At 39.3% G+C, this 18,632-nt stretch overlaps 1 protein-coding gene across 3 annotated transcripts in view; it reads left to right on the top strand.

Moving 5' to 3' along the window:
- PRR16 (proline rich 16) overlaps positions 1–18,632 on the top strand; it is a 338,264-nt gene that overhangs the window by 207,234 nt on the left and 112,398 nt on the right. For 2 of the 3 annotated variants that reach the window (XM_075272474.1, XM_075272482.1), the window contains 2 exons: positions 7,058–7,920; positions 14,721–14,808. In XM_075272474.1, coding sequence (XP_075128575.1) covers positions 7,058–7,798 — 741 coding nt within the window. In that variant the 3' untranslated portion in view covers positions 7,799–7,920; positions 14,721–14,808. The remainder of the gene's footprint in view (positions 1–7,057; positions 7,921–14,720; positions 14,809–18,632) is intronic. The other variant, XM_075272490.1, reaches the window with a different exon arrangement.

Raw genomic sequence — 18,632 nt, forward strand, 5'->3', positions numbered from 1 at the left:
ATGCCATTCACCTGTTATTTCCTTAGACATTTATTAGCAAATTGACAATTTTGGTATTACCAAAATTGTCACTTCTGGCAGTATTACAGTATGTGGGAACACATCTCTATGACAGGAGGATTTGTAATTTAAATTATTTTAAATATCTAGGAGGAATAATAGAGGAATATCACAAAGAATGAAGAGTTATGAAAAAAGATGTTCCAGAATTGTTATTTCATAAGAAATATAAGACATGTTAGAAGAGGGCAAATCCTCTCCAAGACATGTAGTATAGATGGTAGATCCTCTGTAAGACATGAATTGTAGATGGCAGATCCTCTGCTAGACATGCCGTGTAGATGGCAGATCCTCTGTAAGACATGCCGTGTAGATGGCAAATCCTCCTTAAGACATGCAGTGTAGATGGCAGATCCCCTATAAGACATGCAGTGTAGATGGCAGATCCCCTATAAGACATGCAGTGTAGATGGCAGATCCTCTGTAAGACATGCAGTCTAGATGGCAGATCCTCTGTAAGACATGCCGTGTAGATGGCAGATCCTATGTAAGATATGCCGTGTAGATGGCAGATCCTCTGTATGACATGCAGTGTAGATGGCAGATCTTCTGTAAGGCATGCAGTGTAGATGGCAGATCCTCTGTAAGGCATGCAGTGTAGATGGCAGATCCTCTGTAAGATATGCAGTGTCGATGGGAGATCCTCTGTCAGACATGCAGTGTAGATGGCAGATCCTCTGTAAGATATGCAGTGTCGATGGGAGATCCTCTGTCAGACATGCAGTGTAGATGGCAGATCCTCTGTAAGGCATGCAGTGTAGATGGTAGATCCTCTGTAAGACATGAGGTGTAGATGGCAGATCCTCTGTAAGACATGCAGTGTAGATGGCAGATCCTCTGTAAGGCATGCAGTGTAGATGGCAGATCCTCTGTAAGACATGCAGTGTAAATGGCAGATCCTCTGTAAGACATGCAGTGTAAATGGCAGATCCTCTTTAATTCCGGCTTACATATACTGTGAAACTAAATGTATTACTTATCCATTGATCGCATTGTCTTGGAGAAATTGCAGCATGAATTGGCCTGGTCTTTAGAACTAACAGTGAATTGTCTTGCCTCGATTTTGACATTTGACATCCTTTCAGTTTGAATACAAACATAAATATTTTTTCATAGTTTCAATGGTTTGTTGTGCTGTAAACAGTGCATCGTATTTGCCAATGATAGATAGACCTGTCCATACACATACATCAGTATTGTCATTCTTTCAAGCTCAAGCATTCTCTAATTTGTCTTGTGAATTGGAAAGAGACAATGCTTTTTACACAATGTGAACAATGCTCTTCAGAATGGCCAGTTTATCACGAGAAACATAAAAATGAGCAGTAGTGAATGAGTGATGGACCCTATAAGTAGTTAAACTCCAAGATCTATAGTAACTCTATTAAATCTTTAATGACTGTTTTAGCTGGTGGTAGTACCCAAGGAAGGGCTTTGAGAATGCCTCCTTCTTGCTTCCAAAATTTCAGTATAACTGTAGGATAACCCTCATACTGTATCTTTCCCTGCATATGAAATCCTTAAAGGGAGGTTTTTGGACAAAAAGACATAATGTATCTGTAATAATAAGAAATATATTACCACATTATAAACTATAAAATTATAGACTTCAGGTTAGTGAATCCGAATGGTCTAGACTCCATAAATAATGTAAATATGGAAAGTCTGTTAACACTATTGAGCAAATGATAAAATGGAAAATGTCAAATTCTGATATAAAGGAATGTTTAATTTCCCTCATTATATAATACTGGAGATGGACATCCTGGAACTTTACACAAGGATTCTGGAAGATTGCATGTATTAAATGTATGGAGACAGATTTTTTAGAACTGCTACGCTACACATTGCACTTATAGGTCAGCAAATAAAAAGGTCAGATGTTTCCAATCACTAAAGCTCTGAAATGAGATTTTATTTTACAAGTTTTACATTAAATTCTAGATAATCCAATTTTTTTTCAGTAGCAAAGAAAGAACAGTATAAAGAAAGGCATTATTAATAGAATGATAGGAGCCATTGGTTAATGACTTAATGTATCAATATATACATTCACAATTACATCTATTAACTGCTTATTACTCTCATAAAAACCGTATCATTTACTAGCCCTGTTACAATAAATAAACATGAATGATTATACCAATTTATGGCAACAATAGTTTATGCTGATCCTAAAAGCCATGTTTACTGCATCCATATGACCTTCAGATGTAATAAGTAAGTCTAACCCATATATTATGTCAGTAGTAAAGCCCATCATTATACCAGCAGTGTGTATATACTCTTTAAGTGCCATGCGTTGTGATGCTAATTCCTGCGATCCCAGATTTTTACAGCCTAATTGTTCACTTTTGTTCTTTGATGACATACAATTTGTAGGTCATAGTCTCCCTAGTTAGTATGTTATTGTAATACTCTGAACATGTGTTATATGGACGTCATTCTACAAACCTAAAATCACAAGTCACTTTACAAATATTCAGGCAGCAGTCTTACTGACAAAGTTTGTTAAGTGCCTGACCGCTGTAATTTTTCTATGTATCACTCAAAAGTATTTTGCCAAGAGGACAACAACTGCAAGGAGTTTGTATGTTCTCCCTATGTTTATGTGGGATTCCTCCCTTACTCCAAAAACATAGTGATAGGGAATTTGTTATGAGCTCTATTGGATAGTGTTGACAATGACTGTAAATTTATATCACTATATAAGTAAGCAAAATAAATACATAATTGATCCATGTCACATAATACCATTGTGATCAATTATAACATTGTGGTCATAAGCCTTTTGTCAGGCTAAACAATTCCAGTGTAAAGAGTTAGACAGAGTATCATTGCTATACCACTCTTGACACCTGTCTTGCTAAGCATGAGATTGACGTATTGGGCTCCTGTGTGGCAGGAAAGTATTACAGCGTTTCCATAGGTGCAATTGATATGCTGCTACTTCCAAAACCACAACAGTTTTGGAAATCGTAGCATTTCCTATTCACATATTTTTCTGCAGTGTGTGGATGGGATTCGCTAGAACTTTGAAGTGACTTTAAAACGCTACCCTTTTTGCCAGAGCGTTTCCACTGCAGCCAAACCACAGTGTTTACACCACTTGGGGCCCTGGACTAAAGGACACTTTGTGGTTTGTTAGTAAATGGGGCTTGTACTAGAGCAAGATACCTGTCCAGGGCTGGCACAGAGACTAAGCTATAATGGATTAAGGAGATATTGTCACTCCTTAGGGAGAGACCACCATGTAGGTGTGTGGAGTCTTATAAAGCCCTTTTCGCTCCACTGCAGGAGATTGTGGGTAGAAAATGCAAATGTGTTTCCTAGGATGTAAATAAGGAAACACTGCCTCAGTATGCTGCCCTCTATTGGAAGCAGCTCCCTTGAACATCATGCCCGACTTTTCAACAAGCCATTAATTGCAATGATGTGGGATTCAGTATTACTCCAACTGTGGATGACCGTTTCGATCTAGTCTAGAAGTCTGTCACCTCTGCCAAGTCACTTATCCCTAGACTGTGCTGATGAGGTCCAATCAGATCGAAATGTCATCCACAGTTGGGATGATACTGACTTGGCAAAATCCCACATCATTGCAATTAAAGGCTAGTTGAAAAGTCAGGCATGATGTTCAAGGGAGCTGCTTCCAATAGAGGGTAGCATACTGAGGCAGTGTTTCCTTATTTACATCCTAGGAAACACATTTGCATATTCTATGCAATAATGGAAATTCTGAACGTTCATTAAAAATTAGAAGGATCCTCATTAACTTTCACCTTTGCGTTGATATATCCAGTTTTTAATAAAGTTTAAATAACTTCAGGAGTGAGATTAACTTCCTTTTTTCCACTCACTACCCCCCTGTCACTTGTTGGTTGACATGTACAGCTTTATTTTCCTAGCACAGTGTGTCATACATAGCATAGGGTCTGTGTATTATTTTATAATGTATGTTTTGTTCTAATGCTCCTCTGTGTTGTGTAAATGTGTAAAATATTTTTTTTTTTTAATTTCTGCCAATTTACAGGATTACAAGTAATATTTGTGACAGTTTGGGATGTGAAGTAGTTAATGAAGGTGGTATAGGGCAATACATACTAGTCGAAAGATAGTTATACCTAAAAAATAGACATGATGCCTCTCGTAATACTACTTAACTGTGTAGGATTTGTTTATGAGAAGAAGGGTTCTCCATCTTATTAATGATTCTTAATTACCAAGACAGACAAAAGAAGTATTTTATTACTGACAGCGATTCATTTTCTCATGATTGTTTCTTAATTTTATAAGTGCAAAAGAGCAGTCCCTTGTGCCTCATTATACTCTCTCTGTTCAGAACATTCTCTTACTTAGTCTGAACGCATTCCATTTTAATTAGACGACGAATATAACTTCTTGTACAATGTATCAGACGATTATTTACAGAATTATCTTCAGTAATTGAAAGTGATGTGTAATGTTTTTATTGCTTTGTTTCAAACTATCCATATGTTTGGTTTTACATAACAGTAGATAAATAAATAGAAAAGAAAGAGGTATATTTTTATTTAAAATAAATAAATAAGAAAGATACATAGAAAATTTATATTTCTTTATTTAAAGGAATGGGATTAAATAGGATATTTCATGTCCTCATGAATATTTAGTTTTACATAGCACTAGATAACCCACAGTGTGCTGAATTTTGAGCACTGTCAGCTTTCCCAGTATGTGCCCCAGGGCTGGAGATATCGGTGCTGTTAATTTTAGCACCCATATCTCTCCATTGTCATAAGGGCATTTCTCATAGCTCAGAGTCATTGCTGGGCTGTAAGGAATGATCCCACCCCGGCAATACTATTCCCTAAACTTGTGCTGGGGGGTGTTCCTCACAGCTCAGTGTTATCGCTGAGCTACGCTGAATGCCCTTCTGACAGTGGGGAGATATTGGCACTGATATCTTCAGCTTCTGGGTGCATATTGGTAAAGCTGACAGTGCGCTGAATTCAGCACACTGTTGCCTTCCTAGATGTACATAAAACCGCATATTCATGAGGAAATGAAAGATCCTCTTTAAAGTGTTGGCATATGCCAAAGTGAACACACATAGACATATGTAACATAACACGTTGTTTTACCAGATTGAAAAACTGGAAATCTTGTGACCAACATTTAGGCTAAGATCCCAAGTTATGAGCTGCAACCAGAAAGCATTGCAGGAAAAAGTGAGGTGGAAACACATTTTGGTCTTTACCACAGCACTTTTCACAGAAAGTCTGTAACCTGCTGAAATATACAAAAATGCAAGCTTTTATAAAATTGCTGAATTTCCACTGCAGTTATTTTTCTACAATGTGTAGATGGGATTAGCCCGAATCCCTTCCACTTTGCAGGTTCTGTAAAACAGCCAAATTGCAGCATTTACACTATGTGGAGCCCTGGCCTTATGGAATTGTCCAGCCTAAAGAAAAGCTAAAGGAGAACACATCAAAGGAGGATGAAGAGAGGGAACATCAATAGTATAAATCTTTCCATTCTTATTTTGTTTTCCTCTTAGCTCAGGATATCCTGATATGACTGGTATGAGACTTCCAGCTTTGATTTAAAAAAATTGTTTGCATTGCTGACAAGGCCCCATGGAAAACAACAAAAGTTCCTTAATTCAAAACTGATTATCTAGAGCCACTTATCTTGGGATATCTTAAACCAAGAGGAAAGGTAAGGAAGGACACCGCTATACTGTGTTTCCCTGAAAATAAGACAGTGTCTTATATTAAATTTTGGTACTAAAGATATGCTATGTCTTATTTTATTTTTGTGTGCTGATGCCACCACTGCTTGCTGTACAAAGACTGTATGAAGAAAAACATTGCACTCAGCTGAACACTGTGCACGATGTTCCGTGTGCACAGGAAAGCCGGCTGCTTCTTCTGCTATGATACCATACATTGTATCCACTGTTCTGGCTGCTGTGGGATGAGCTTGGAGAGTGGACCCGCCACCGCATATGATGCTTAGTGTATGCACAGCGGCATCTCCCAGCTCATCCTACAGCAGTAGCAACAGTGGATACAATGTATCGCAGTGGCATAAGCAGCCAGCATACCTGTGCACACAGCTGCAATGTTTTTTTTTTCCATTCAATCTTTGCGCAAAAAGATTATTATTATTGTTGGGGGATGACTTACTTTCGAGGAGTGCCTTATATTAGGCATTTCAACAAAACCTCTGCTATGTCTTACTTTCGGGGGATGACTTATTTTTGGGAAAACAGGGTATGTGTTTTACAGACATTGGGGAGATTAATCATGAGAGATGTTTTTAAAGTAAGTATTGCTGGACTACGTTTAGTAATTTTTACTAAATCTATCAAATGTCTCACATGTTCGATAAATCTGGTCCATACAAAAATGTTGATTCCAACACTTCTCTCTTGTGACGCTATTCCCCTTTATGTCCCGCCGTCCTACTGGAGTGAGATTTTGACAATTTTGGCGAGTTTCTAAAAAGTTGATAAGTCTAGTGTACATCAGCTCAACAGAAAAACCACACTGACTTTCCCACCCTCTTTTATAAAATGGAGCAAGTAGAATAAATGCATACATAAACTCTACATAAACTCAAGAAGTCACAAATTTTCTTTTGCAACTTTTTGTCGCAGGAATTCTATGAGGAATACTGCCTGCCTTTACCCAGCTTTTGGGCATTGTGACAGTGCCAAGAAAGTAATTAGCTACTGAAAAGTCTTAAACATGAAAACAAACAATTTTGTGCCATCTTTTGAAAGGTTTGGATGAGCTTTTTACAAAGTTTGAAACATCTAACCACTAAGCTATAAGCTCTAAAAGCAAACATAGACAAAAAGAAAATGATCAAAGTGTCAGCCCTTCAGCTACTAATGTTACCAATGCTACCTATTCAAAAAACATTCTATCGACATTTCCCTAAATTAATATAATAAATGAATGCTATGAGCTATTCTGAAATACTGTTTATTATTCATGTCTTTCAGGTGGTCGACCAAATTGACACTTTAACATCAGATCTGCAGCTGGAAGATGAGATGACAGACAGTTCAAAAACTGACACTTTGAACAGCAGTTCCAGCAGTACAACAGCTTCTAGCTTAGACAAGGTTAAAGTTCGAGCCAATGCACCCTTAATAAGCCCACCTGCACATCCATCAGCCGTCCTGACAGTACTCAGGAAGCCCAATCCACCACCACCTCCTCCACGGTTAACACCCGTGAAGTTTGAAGAAACTCAAAGGTTAATTAACTCAGCCAACAGTGGAAAGAATAATGGAGTGTTGCTTCGAAATGGTGGTTTGCCTGGGGGACCTGTCAAACTTCCTAATGGTGACAGATGTACAATTCATAACATCAAAATGGATAAAACAACTGGACAGCTGATGACACACAGACCAGAAAAGGATCAGGCTTCAACAAGAGAACGTGTACGCTTTAGTGAAAATGTTCTCTATCATGGTTACTGTCCAGACTGTGATGTTCGATCAGGAATTAAAAACAGAGATGTACATCAACATGGAGAGTCTATCCATTCGGCAGGAAAATTTCCACATCACTGTCCTTTATCACCTCCACAAATGCCATCTTTTCCTGTTGAAAATGGAGGTCTAGGAATTACCAATAGTGGTTGTCATCCTCCTGTGAAGCCTGGAAATCAGCCTCCTCCAATTGCACCGAAGCCTCAAAAAACTATATTGAGGAAATCAACCACTACGACTGTGTGATATTATTTTTACATTTAGATTTTTATTATAATAAATATTAAATATTTGATAATGAGCACTTTAAAGCAATAAAAGACCAGATACAATCCTTCTGTCTCCAGAAGTGTCAAATCAATCACTGGGTAAGTGAAATTTAATATGTACTCATTTTGAAATCTGTATTGCAAATTAGGATTCTAATGTTACAGATATTATTCTGAGATGTCCTCAGTAATTTGACTTTATATCAGTACTTTATACAAAACAAATATAACTAAATACTTAAAATAAATACAATTTGCTCACCATATAGAATACAAGTCTGTTAGTATGGTTTTAAAACCACATTACAGTATATCGGAGAATTCAAATTAAAAGCAACAACTAAGCATCAAAACTATAGACAATTGACTACTGACGCTGGGTTCACACCAGCGTTCGGTCTTTGTACTCAGGTTTCCGTCTTCTGCCGACAGAAGACGGAAACCTGTCAGACCAGGTCCGGCCGTGAGCGCCGATGAGTGTTTTATGCTCTCCGCAGCTAAATCGTTTATTTTTAAACCGGGCACAAAGTCCTGCATGTCCGACTTTGTGTCCGGTTAAAAAAAAAAAAAACGTTTTTGCCATGGAGAGTACAAAACGCTCACAGGCGCTCACGGCCAGACACTTTTCAAATCCATTCAAATGCCTGCAGGTTTCCGTTTCCTGCCCAGTTTCAGGCAGGAAACTGAAACCTGTATAAACGGAGACCGGGCGCAGATGTGAACGAGTCCTAAGATTCACAAAGATATAAGTAAAACTTGTAACATCAGTACATAGTACTTTTTATTATAATGAAAGATTCCTAGCCCTGATCTTTATCAGAGAACGTTCAAAATTTTCATTTTTGGGTCAGGCAGCTCGGCAACCAGATTCAATTCAGGTTAAACAAGTTTGGTGCTGCCTGTTATTTTTATGCATTTTATGTGTGCGTTCACACGGAGTAAAATGGAGTGTATTTTGGAGTGTAATTTTACACGTGTAAAAAATTTAAACGCGTATTTTGGAGCGTTTTTTTACACGTGGCGTTTCAGTAGCGTTTACGGAGCATTTTTTGGAGCATTTACGTGTGTAAAAAAACGCTTTCATAAACACTACAAAAAACGCTCCTTAAACACTACTGAACCACCACATGTAAAAAAATGCTCCAAAATACACGCGTAAATTTTTTTACACGTGTAAAATTACACTCCAAAATACACTCCATTTTACTCCGTGTGAACTAACATTTAAATATGATGTTTTTTAGGGGAAAGGGTGCTGTCCTCTATTGTTGCTGACAGACATCACAAAAATTGTTTTGTAGAAAAATTAGCCTGTTCTGATGACTTGTAAGTGCAATCAGCTTGCTGTTATTTGTGAGACAAATTTGTGACTTTAAGCTTAGTATAAAAGTGAAGAAGAATTGGATTTTCATAAAAAAAGAAAAAAAGTCACCAAAAGTTATCCCTTTATGGGAGAAGAATTCCACTCAGACATTGTGTGGTGAGGTTGTTTGTTTTATTTTCTTTTGATTGTAGCAGCAGTGTGTTTCAATGGCAAGTGGCCAACTATAGAATTTGAAAAAAAAAAAATTGTGGAACACTGTCAGCTTAAAAAAGTGAAGTGATAAAGAATCCTAAAATTCATAAAATCATAAGTTCATGAAAAAGCCACCACAAATTTTACTTTCTGGGAGCAAATGCAGCATTAATCGGTGATAATTCCAAAATTTGAAGAAACATTTATGACACACTTTCAGTGTGCCTGGCCTGCCAGCTAACTTGGGAGGCAGAAATGAATCTGGATTATCCTGATGGCTATCCCTGTGGCACATGCCACATCAGCATCATGTCAGCAGATTGACAATTTACACAACTTCCAAAAAAATTTGGGGTACACTATCGTTGTAACTGGCATGCCTGCTAAAAAAGCTGGACTATCTGCAAAAACTGATCATCATGACTAGGGTAGAAACTTATTCTTCTTACAGTTATCCACTCCATTATAGCTGGGGTTTGCTACATGCAGTAATCATGCACCATATACTGCTGCTAAAACTGATGCTCCAGCATGTGCAATAGTGCCGCTCAATGTGTGCTTCCCCTTACAACCATGAAATGACGGAGGGTTGTCTAAGCAAGGAATTGGAGGAGGCCATATCAACATCATATTGGCAGAATAACAATTTACGGAATTTCAATAAAATCTGCATGCCCTGCTTGCCCTAGATTGTGGGGATAACGTCACTCCTTAGGGAGAGACCACCTCAGGTGTGTGGAGACTTATAGCCATAGTTGCTCCACTGCAAAGGAACATGGGAAGAATATGCAAATCTGTCTCCCAAGATGTAAACAGGGAGACAGTGCCTCTGTTTGCTGCCCTCTATAGCAAGCAACCCTGAAGAACATGCCCGACTTCCCAGAAGCCTTTGCTGCATGATGCGAGGTTATAACTGATTTGGTTATAACCTCGCATCATGCAGCAAAAGGCTTCTGGGAAGTCGGGCATGTTCTTCAGGGTTGCTTGCTATAGAGGGCAGCAAACAGAGGCACTGTCTCCCTGTTTACATCTTGGGAGACAGATTTGCATATTCTTCCCATGCTGCTTGCCCTAGTGAAGTTGGAGGTGGAAAATGGCCAAGTGTGGATGAACTGGAGGAAGTGGATAGGTCCCACTTGGTGTTGAAACTATATGGTGATGTCAATACTAGTAAGCACTGGGCTTTAACGGATTTCTAGGTTGTGGATATGACTATGTATTGTCCCTGCCCATATTTATCAAGTATTGATGGTGGCTTGCACCTTTCCCCACATGGATATATACAAGGAGAGGCACACATGTTGATATCAAGTAGCGACAACTTTCCTTGAGAAATAACGGCTGCTAGACAGTTTCCACCAAGTCTGTGCACTGCCAACAGTTCATGAAATGCAGTAGATTCCACTAAGTGGCATGGCAATAACCAGTAACCTGTCCAGATGGAAGTTGCAAACACAAATTTCCTTATGATAATGACTGATATTGGCAAGGAGGAGGAGGAAAGGCAGATGGAAATGATAATGAATGATAATGATGACCATGTCCATGTGCTAGGTGTGGATGTGGCCTGCCTACAAACACAATGATGGGAAGGGAATGCTCCCTTGGTACCACTGCCAATTCCATTTTGTCAAATGAACTGGTGACACCATTTCATATGAGTAAAGAGAGACCTAGTTCCTTCATGTGAGCCTACATGCCCATAGTTAATTATCTGCTTGTAGATTTTGCACCTTGTCATCGATTTGTAACTTGATATTATACAAAAAATTCCCATATGGATGATTAAGTTTCTTCCACCAAAACCAGCAGTAGTAGAAACATGACCTACCAGTGTCACGACCCAAGCTGGGTGGGGCTTTTTGGATCTTAGGGCTGCACATCACATTGAGTTTTTAATATTGCAGCTACCACCACCCTCTTCCTGTGATGCCACTCCAACCAAGTTACCAGGCTTTATCTTTAATAGAATCATCATCAGATCCAATGTTATCATCTTCCCCAGTTTTTTGTGACTCATCATGGCAATGGTATTCCTCTATGCCCTCAAAATTCCAATCAGATTTACCCCTAGTGGCCCTACCAGCAGTACCACCAGTAGCACACCCATTACCACTACTTCCTCCATCACCAATTTTTTTTCTTTCACATTTATCTCCTCTACATTCAAGCAACACTGGCTCTAGTCATCTAGATCATCAAAAAGAGGAAGAAGAGAAAGTTTTGGGCTATGAGGAATACCCTCTCAGCAGATGCCGCATGACCACTAGAGAATGGGATCTATGTTAGTAAAGAAGACATGTTTGACAGTATACGATGACAGCACGGTAAATTACATGTTGAGGAGGAATGCACAGAACCCTGATTCAACATTTATCGTTCACTGCTTTCTTCTCAGGAAGTGCAGCAGCACTGTGGCTATCCCCTCTCTACATACCTCCTCCTCCGCTGTATATAACATCCTCTCTCTTCTCTCTATATACCTCCTCCTCCACTGTATATAACATCCTCTCTATATATACCTCTGTTGCTATTGCCATCCATATTCTTATTGTTAGTACTTGCACAAGTGTTTCCTCCTTTCCCTCCATTTGCCTGTCCCCTGCCCTGTTTATTTCCAGTCATTTTACAGCACACTGCTTAATAGTGATTGGTAGAGATGAGCGAACACTAAAGTGTCCAAGGTTCGAAATCCGATTCGAACAGCCGCACACTGTTCGACAGTTCGAACGGATTTCGAACCCCATTATAGTCTATGGGGGGAAATACTCATTTCAGGGGTAGGCAACATTCGATAAAATCATACTTACCAAGTCCACGAGTGACGGTCGGGCTGGATTCTGCTTGAAGTCTTCTCCTGGCGCAGGGTCCCCGCGTACTCTTCCGGGTGGAATTCACTCTGCCTAGGCATCCAGCCTAGGCAGAGCCGACTGCGCATGAGCGTGCGGCTCTGCCCAAGGCCCGACGCCTGAGCAGAGCCGACTGCGCATGCGCAGTCGGCTCTGCCTAGGCCGGATGCCTAGGCAGAGTGAATTCCACCCGGAAGAAGACGCGGGGACGCAGCGCGGAGAAGACTTCGGAAAGGTAAGAGGAGAACCAGCGTTGATTGGCAGAATGTATAGCATTCTGCCAATCAACGCTGGTTCTGCATCGAACCTTAAACTTCGAACAGCTAGTAGTGTTCGATCGAGTACGAGTATTTCGAATACCGTAGTATTCGATCGAACACCTACTCGATCGAACACTACTCGCTCATCTGTAGTGATTGGCTACAATTCTAACATTTTGTTTTGTTTTGTTTTTACAAAAAAAGAAAAAGCATTACAAGAAAAATAGAAAAGTACTAAAAACACTGAAAGGATCACCAGGTCATTGAATATTATTAGACTGGAACTGCATCAGTCAGATTATAATTATTTTGCCATTAAAATGGCAGCAGTTTGTATATTAGGTAACAAAAAACCCTTTAATAAATTGTGATTTTTTTTTTCAGATTAGCAGACTGTATCACTGTTTATTGGATGAGAAAAAAAACTTAACAGTTTTTTATATTAGCGAAGGCAGCAATGCTATATATGTAAGCATTATTATATGTGTATTAGGTGAGCATAGCAGAAAAATAATTAATTTACAAGAGTTTTTTTAGTGCAGGCTTACTGTATACTGGTGAGCAACAAAAAAAATGCTTAAATAACATATATTTCTTTTAGATTTGGGCAGGCAGAATCAGTGCTTTGTTGTTAGAACTGAATTTTATATGTATTTCCTGAAAAAAATGTAAACTCTTGTCCAAAAAAAACCCCTTAACAAAAGATTTTTCACTAGCAGTTGGTAAAAATGTTGGTAAAAAATATGTTTAAACATTTTGTATACAGCAGCACAGATATGCCCCCTTACTCCTTTCTATGATTTCTTTCACAAATATATCTGTAATTGCTTAAAACAGGGTAAAATCTCGCATTCCTTACTATTGCTTGCAATGTTTAAAGAGGACCTTTCACCGATTTGGGCACAGGCAGTTCTATATACTGCTGGAAAGCTGACAGTGCGCTGAATTCAGCGCACTGTCGGCTTTCCCGATCTGTGCCCCGGGTAAAGCGCTATTGGTCCTAGTACTGTAGCACTTTACAGTCAGAAGGGCGTTTCTGACACTTAGCCAGGGACGCCCTTCTGCCCAGCAGCGCTATCGCGCTGTACTGTGGAGCGGGGAGGAACTCCCCCCCTCCCTCTCTTGATAATGCTCGTCTATGGACGAGCTGTGTGAGCAGAGGTAGGGGGCGTTCCTCCCTGCTCACACTGTACAGCGCGATATGCGCTGCTGGGCAGAAGCGTGTCCCTGGCTAACTGTCAGAAATGCCCTTCTGACACTAAAGCGCTACGGTACCGGGACCGATAGCGCTTTACACCAGGCACAGATCGGGAAGCCGACAGTTCGCTGAATTCAGCGCACTGTCAGCTTTCCAGCAGTATATAGAACTGCCTGTGCCCAAATCGGTGAAAGGTCCTCTTTAAGAACTGAGTGCTCTATATAATGAAATGAGATGAAACACAGACCCTTCCCTATGTCCACCATTACTGTAATGCTTCATGTTCAAGCCCACAGCACCTTATATAGCGTTTATGACATCAGCACTATAACGTGTCCACCTACCACTGACTATTGTCTGAGGGGCTGTCAGCTGATGTCAGGTGGTACAAAAACATCACACAGTGACTTTTACACACGTGTCTCTTTTTTTCCTGCTAAATACATGTGGCAACAATTTCATTATGATTCATCCAAGACAAATCAGCATTTGTTCAGTTTCGTTAAAATACAAACAATTTGGAATGTTCGGTTGAATTTCGATTTGTGGCAAATTGGTTCTAATCCTTATCAAAGGAAACCATAAAAAATCCAATCCAATTTTCTGGCTTTGTGTAATAGAGCATGAAGAGCTGAGTAGATTTAATAGATTTATTGATAGAAATCTCAGCATTTTCTAGAACACATGTATGCTATAGATGTCTGCTTGAGACCACCTCTACAGTAATAGAAAACCCAGAAAAAGACTGCTACCTCCATATGGATTAGGTCTGCATGGAGTCATAATGTAGCTAAATTGTAGAATTAAAACCGAGAATGTTGAATATCTATTGATCATTGGTGGTGCAATTCCTAAATCACATTGCTTTTTATTTAATCTTAAACATATTCCAACAAGATTCTACAAATTCTTCTGCTTTTACCTTTGTGAGTATTACTATTAGTTAATGCCTATGTTATGATAGGAGCAGTCATTGTTTATTTAGCACTTTTACGGCATCACTGCAATTTGTACAATAAACCCAAATGCTTTCTTTACATTTGTTTGTTACCTTTTCATATTCACTTACCTTTTAGAGAGCATATTGTACCGGAACCTACCTAAATGGATCCAGGAAAGTACTACATATGGCTACATGGACTCTATACTGAATACAACTATATGGTGAGCAAATACACATTCTTAGAATTCACGGAGTTATTGGGTTTTTACTTTTTGTGGAATTTTTTGTATAATTTATTTACCTTTAAGTTAGTTTACTGGTTTAGAAATATAAAGATCTGACTGGACTTAACTGAACTCCTGTTTGGTTAACTAATGACATTTTACAAGCTAACAGAAGGCTACAATTCAACCCCTCCACCAGTGACACCTCCCCCCCACACACACACACACACATACACACAGAAGGACCCTCATAGACATCCATCTGTACAGTTAAGCAGCACAACTTACTGTGAATTTTCTCTAGTCTTACTAGTGTCTTTATCACTACAGGTAGAATGAGGGGTTTGATATGCATCAACACATGAGCATGGAGTAGATATCAGGACGAGTGTCAATACATGAAAAGACCCAGACAGGGCCATGAAAAAGAATCAGTCTATCAGAATTTCTGGTATCTGATTCTTTGAGGAGGAACAGGACTGTTAGAACCCTACAAAATAACCTCCAGTTGTTCATGTTGCTGATCAAACTGTCATCTAAAGACTCCATGAGGGTGGCATGAGGGTATGACATTCCTCATCAAGTCAGACCCTCATGGGACTCTGGGACCTGTTCTCACAGTTCAGCACCATGCAGCTCAAATGACATTTGCCAAAGAACATTAGAATTGGGAGGTCCACCATTGGCGTTCCGTTCTGTTAACATATGATAACAGGTTAACACTAAGTACATGTGACAGATGTGAAAGAATTTGCAGTTGCCATATTGATCATTATGCTACCTACGACATCATCTAAGGGCCCCTTCACATGGACTATATGCTCACTGATTCTGAACATGTAACTCATTCCGAATCAGCGGCGTTAAGTGAGCGTATACTCAGTGTGAAGGGGCCCTAAGATAATAACAACTAATTGTCTAAAATAAACATTCCTTTTAATAGTCTTAGGCCACCTGAAGCATTGGGACTTGGTTATGAAGCTCTCTATAGTTTACCATGTGCGCATTCAATAATATATTTACACTTTTATGTTTACTAAATGGGTATTATGGCTTTGGGCTTTGATCATCTTTGTCTACAGCCATGTAAAATGATTGGGAATATTTTAAACTCAAAGAAAGCATTTCGGTAGAATAAAGGGTCTTTTGCTGTCAAGTGCTATTTCAGGCAGAAAACACAACTTTTGTGTCTGCAAAGGAAACACTACAATTGTCAACACGGGCAGAGACAATGCATGGGAAATAGTGAACACAGAGAGAAATGAATTTTACAAAAGAGGCCAGGCTAAATACACAGTAGTATTAGAGAGAGGAAATAAAAATGAGAATAGGCTATACATACAATACAGTATATTTTTATAACATTATAGTAGTTAGTAGAGATGAGCGAGTAGTTAAATACTCGATATTCGTTTCGAGTAGCCTCTCAATATTCGACTACTCGAATCAAATATTGAATCCTATTATACTCAATGGGGGAAAATGCTCGTTGCAGGGGTAGGCAACATTCGATCAAATTGAACTTACCAAGTCCACGAGTGAGGGTCAGGCTCGATTCTGCGAGAAGTCTTCGCCATGCAGCGTCCCCGCGGCGTCTTCTGGCTCTGAATTCACTCTGCCAGGCATTGAGCCTGGGCAGAGCCGACTGCGCATGCCCGAAATTTTCCGAAGAAAATGGTCCCTTACAGTCAAAGCAGCCATTTTCTTGTAGCGCGGGCATGCGCAGTCAGCTCTACCCAGGCCTGATGCCTAGCAGAGTGAATTCAGAGCCAGAAGATGCTGCGGGGACGCTGCGCGGAGAAGACTTCTAAAGGTAGGAGAAGAACCAGCGTTGATTGGCCGACTGTATAGCATTTGGTCAATCAACGCTGGTTCTGCATCAAATTTTTCCATTCGAATAGTGAGTGGTACTCGATCGAGTATGAGTATTTCGAATACCGTAATACCTCATCTCCAGTAGTTAGCTTATTGAACTACCCGTCCATGATGTTCAACTTTTTATACTTACAAGCCCCAATTATTCTAGAAAAAGAAGGGTGCTGCTTATACTACCGTCATCTGATAACAGTAGCCATCCCCCAAGTTTCCCAGTTTTCAGTGTTTGTGTGACCTGTTAGCTATTAGAGGAGAACGAACCAATTTGTCACAAACCATTTGTTCAATTTTTAAAGAGACACAAATGGATGAGCACAAATGGCTGCCACCAAATGTATTGAGCAGGAAATGCAGAAGAAATGTGCCTGTGGGTCAGTGGGAGGTTCTAGCGCTACCTGACATCAGCTAGCAGCTTCTCAGCCAACAGATGGTTATAGATGAACACCTTACAGTGCTGATGTCATATCTACTATATGAGGTGCTGTAAGCTTGTACGGTAATGTTGGACATGGGGAAGGATCTGTGATTTGTTACATTGCATCAATAGCTTGGAAAAAGAGAATTTAGTCAGATTTAAACAATTACAGGCAGATTGTGATAGGTCATAGACAGAAGTGAGGGGGCACCTCTGTGCCACTACATACAGAGTGTTTAAACCTGCTTTTTTACTGATAGTTCTGCAAGTGAAAACTCTTTTATGTTAACTTTCAGTTAGGTATTTATTTTGTTGTTGTACAGTCAATATACAGTCTAACACTGTTAGCCAGTTACATAGTTACATAGTAGATGAGGTTGGATAAAGACATGAGTCCATCAAGTCCAACCTATAACCCTACAATCCCCTACAGTGTTGATCCAGGGGAAGGCAAAAAAACCCATGAGGCTCATGCCAATTGCCCTATTTCAGGGGAAAAAATTCCTTCCCGACTCCAAATATGGCAGTCAGTATAAAACCCTGGATCAACGTGTCCTTAAAATCTAGAGACCATAACCCATTATATTTTTCTCTTCAAGAAAGGCATCCAGGCCCACTTTGAACTTGTTCAGTGAATCTGCCATCACCACATCCTGGGGCAGAGAGTTCCAGAGCCTCGCTGTTCTTACTGTGAAGAATCCCCTTCTATGTTTCTGGTGAAACCTTCTCTCCTCCAGTGATAATCTAAAATAAATAAATAAACTCTTGCTCTTGTTATTTAATATTTCTGCTCACCCAATACGCAGTTTAATGGAGTGCTAACTGGAAAAAAATATTCACTTATTAAGCTTTTTTTTTTTGTTTAGGCTTATGCGTACTGTGTTGCAGCTTCTGCTATTTTTTTTTTTTAAATATCCCCATATCTTTTTTCTATTGTTCACCCAGTATACAATATAATAGTCTGACCTAATCTGAAAATCTCTAGTTATATAATGTTTTTTTTTTCTTCTTTCTAATGGACTGCTCACCCAATACACAGTGTGACGTAGAGTTAACACAAAAATATTTTTGTATACGGTATTGCAGCCTATACTAATATAAAAAAAATCTGTTATTTAATTGTTTTTTGTTCTTTACCAAAAGCCTATGCTAGTCAGAAAAAAAAGCCTCTTATTATTTAAGATTTTTTTTTCTCTGCTCACCAAATACAAAGTATTGTTACCCTAAAAAAAATTCCGCTTAAGTGAGTTTTTTTGTTTTTTTTTGTGGCTGCTCATATATACAGTCTTGCAGCCTGTGCTTATCTAAAAATAACCTTCTGTTATTTAAAGCTTTGTACCAAAGCTTTGTCAACCATGCCTTCTTCATATTCTTCATTAACACAGATTCCTGGTAGTGATGTGGCACCTGCTGAGAAATGTATTTCTCCTAGTCAGAGCAGTCGTCCTTTTTTTTGGATGGAAACATTTAGCATTTTCTGCAAGCAGAGGAGGAAGACATTACTATCATTATTGTTGGTGGTGGAGGTAGT

Source organism: Leptodactylus fuscus, chromosome 1, assembly GCF_031893055.1.
Source record: "Leptodactylus fuscus isolate aLepFus1 chromosome 1, aLepFus1.hap2, whole genome shotgun sequence".
NCBI lineage: Eukaryota > Metazoa > Chordata > Amphibia > Anura > Leptodactylidae > Leptodactylus > Leptodactylus fuscus.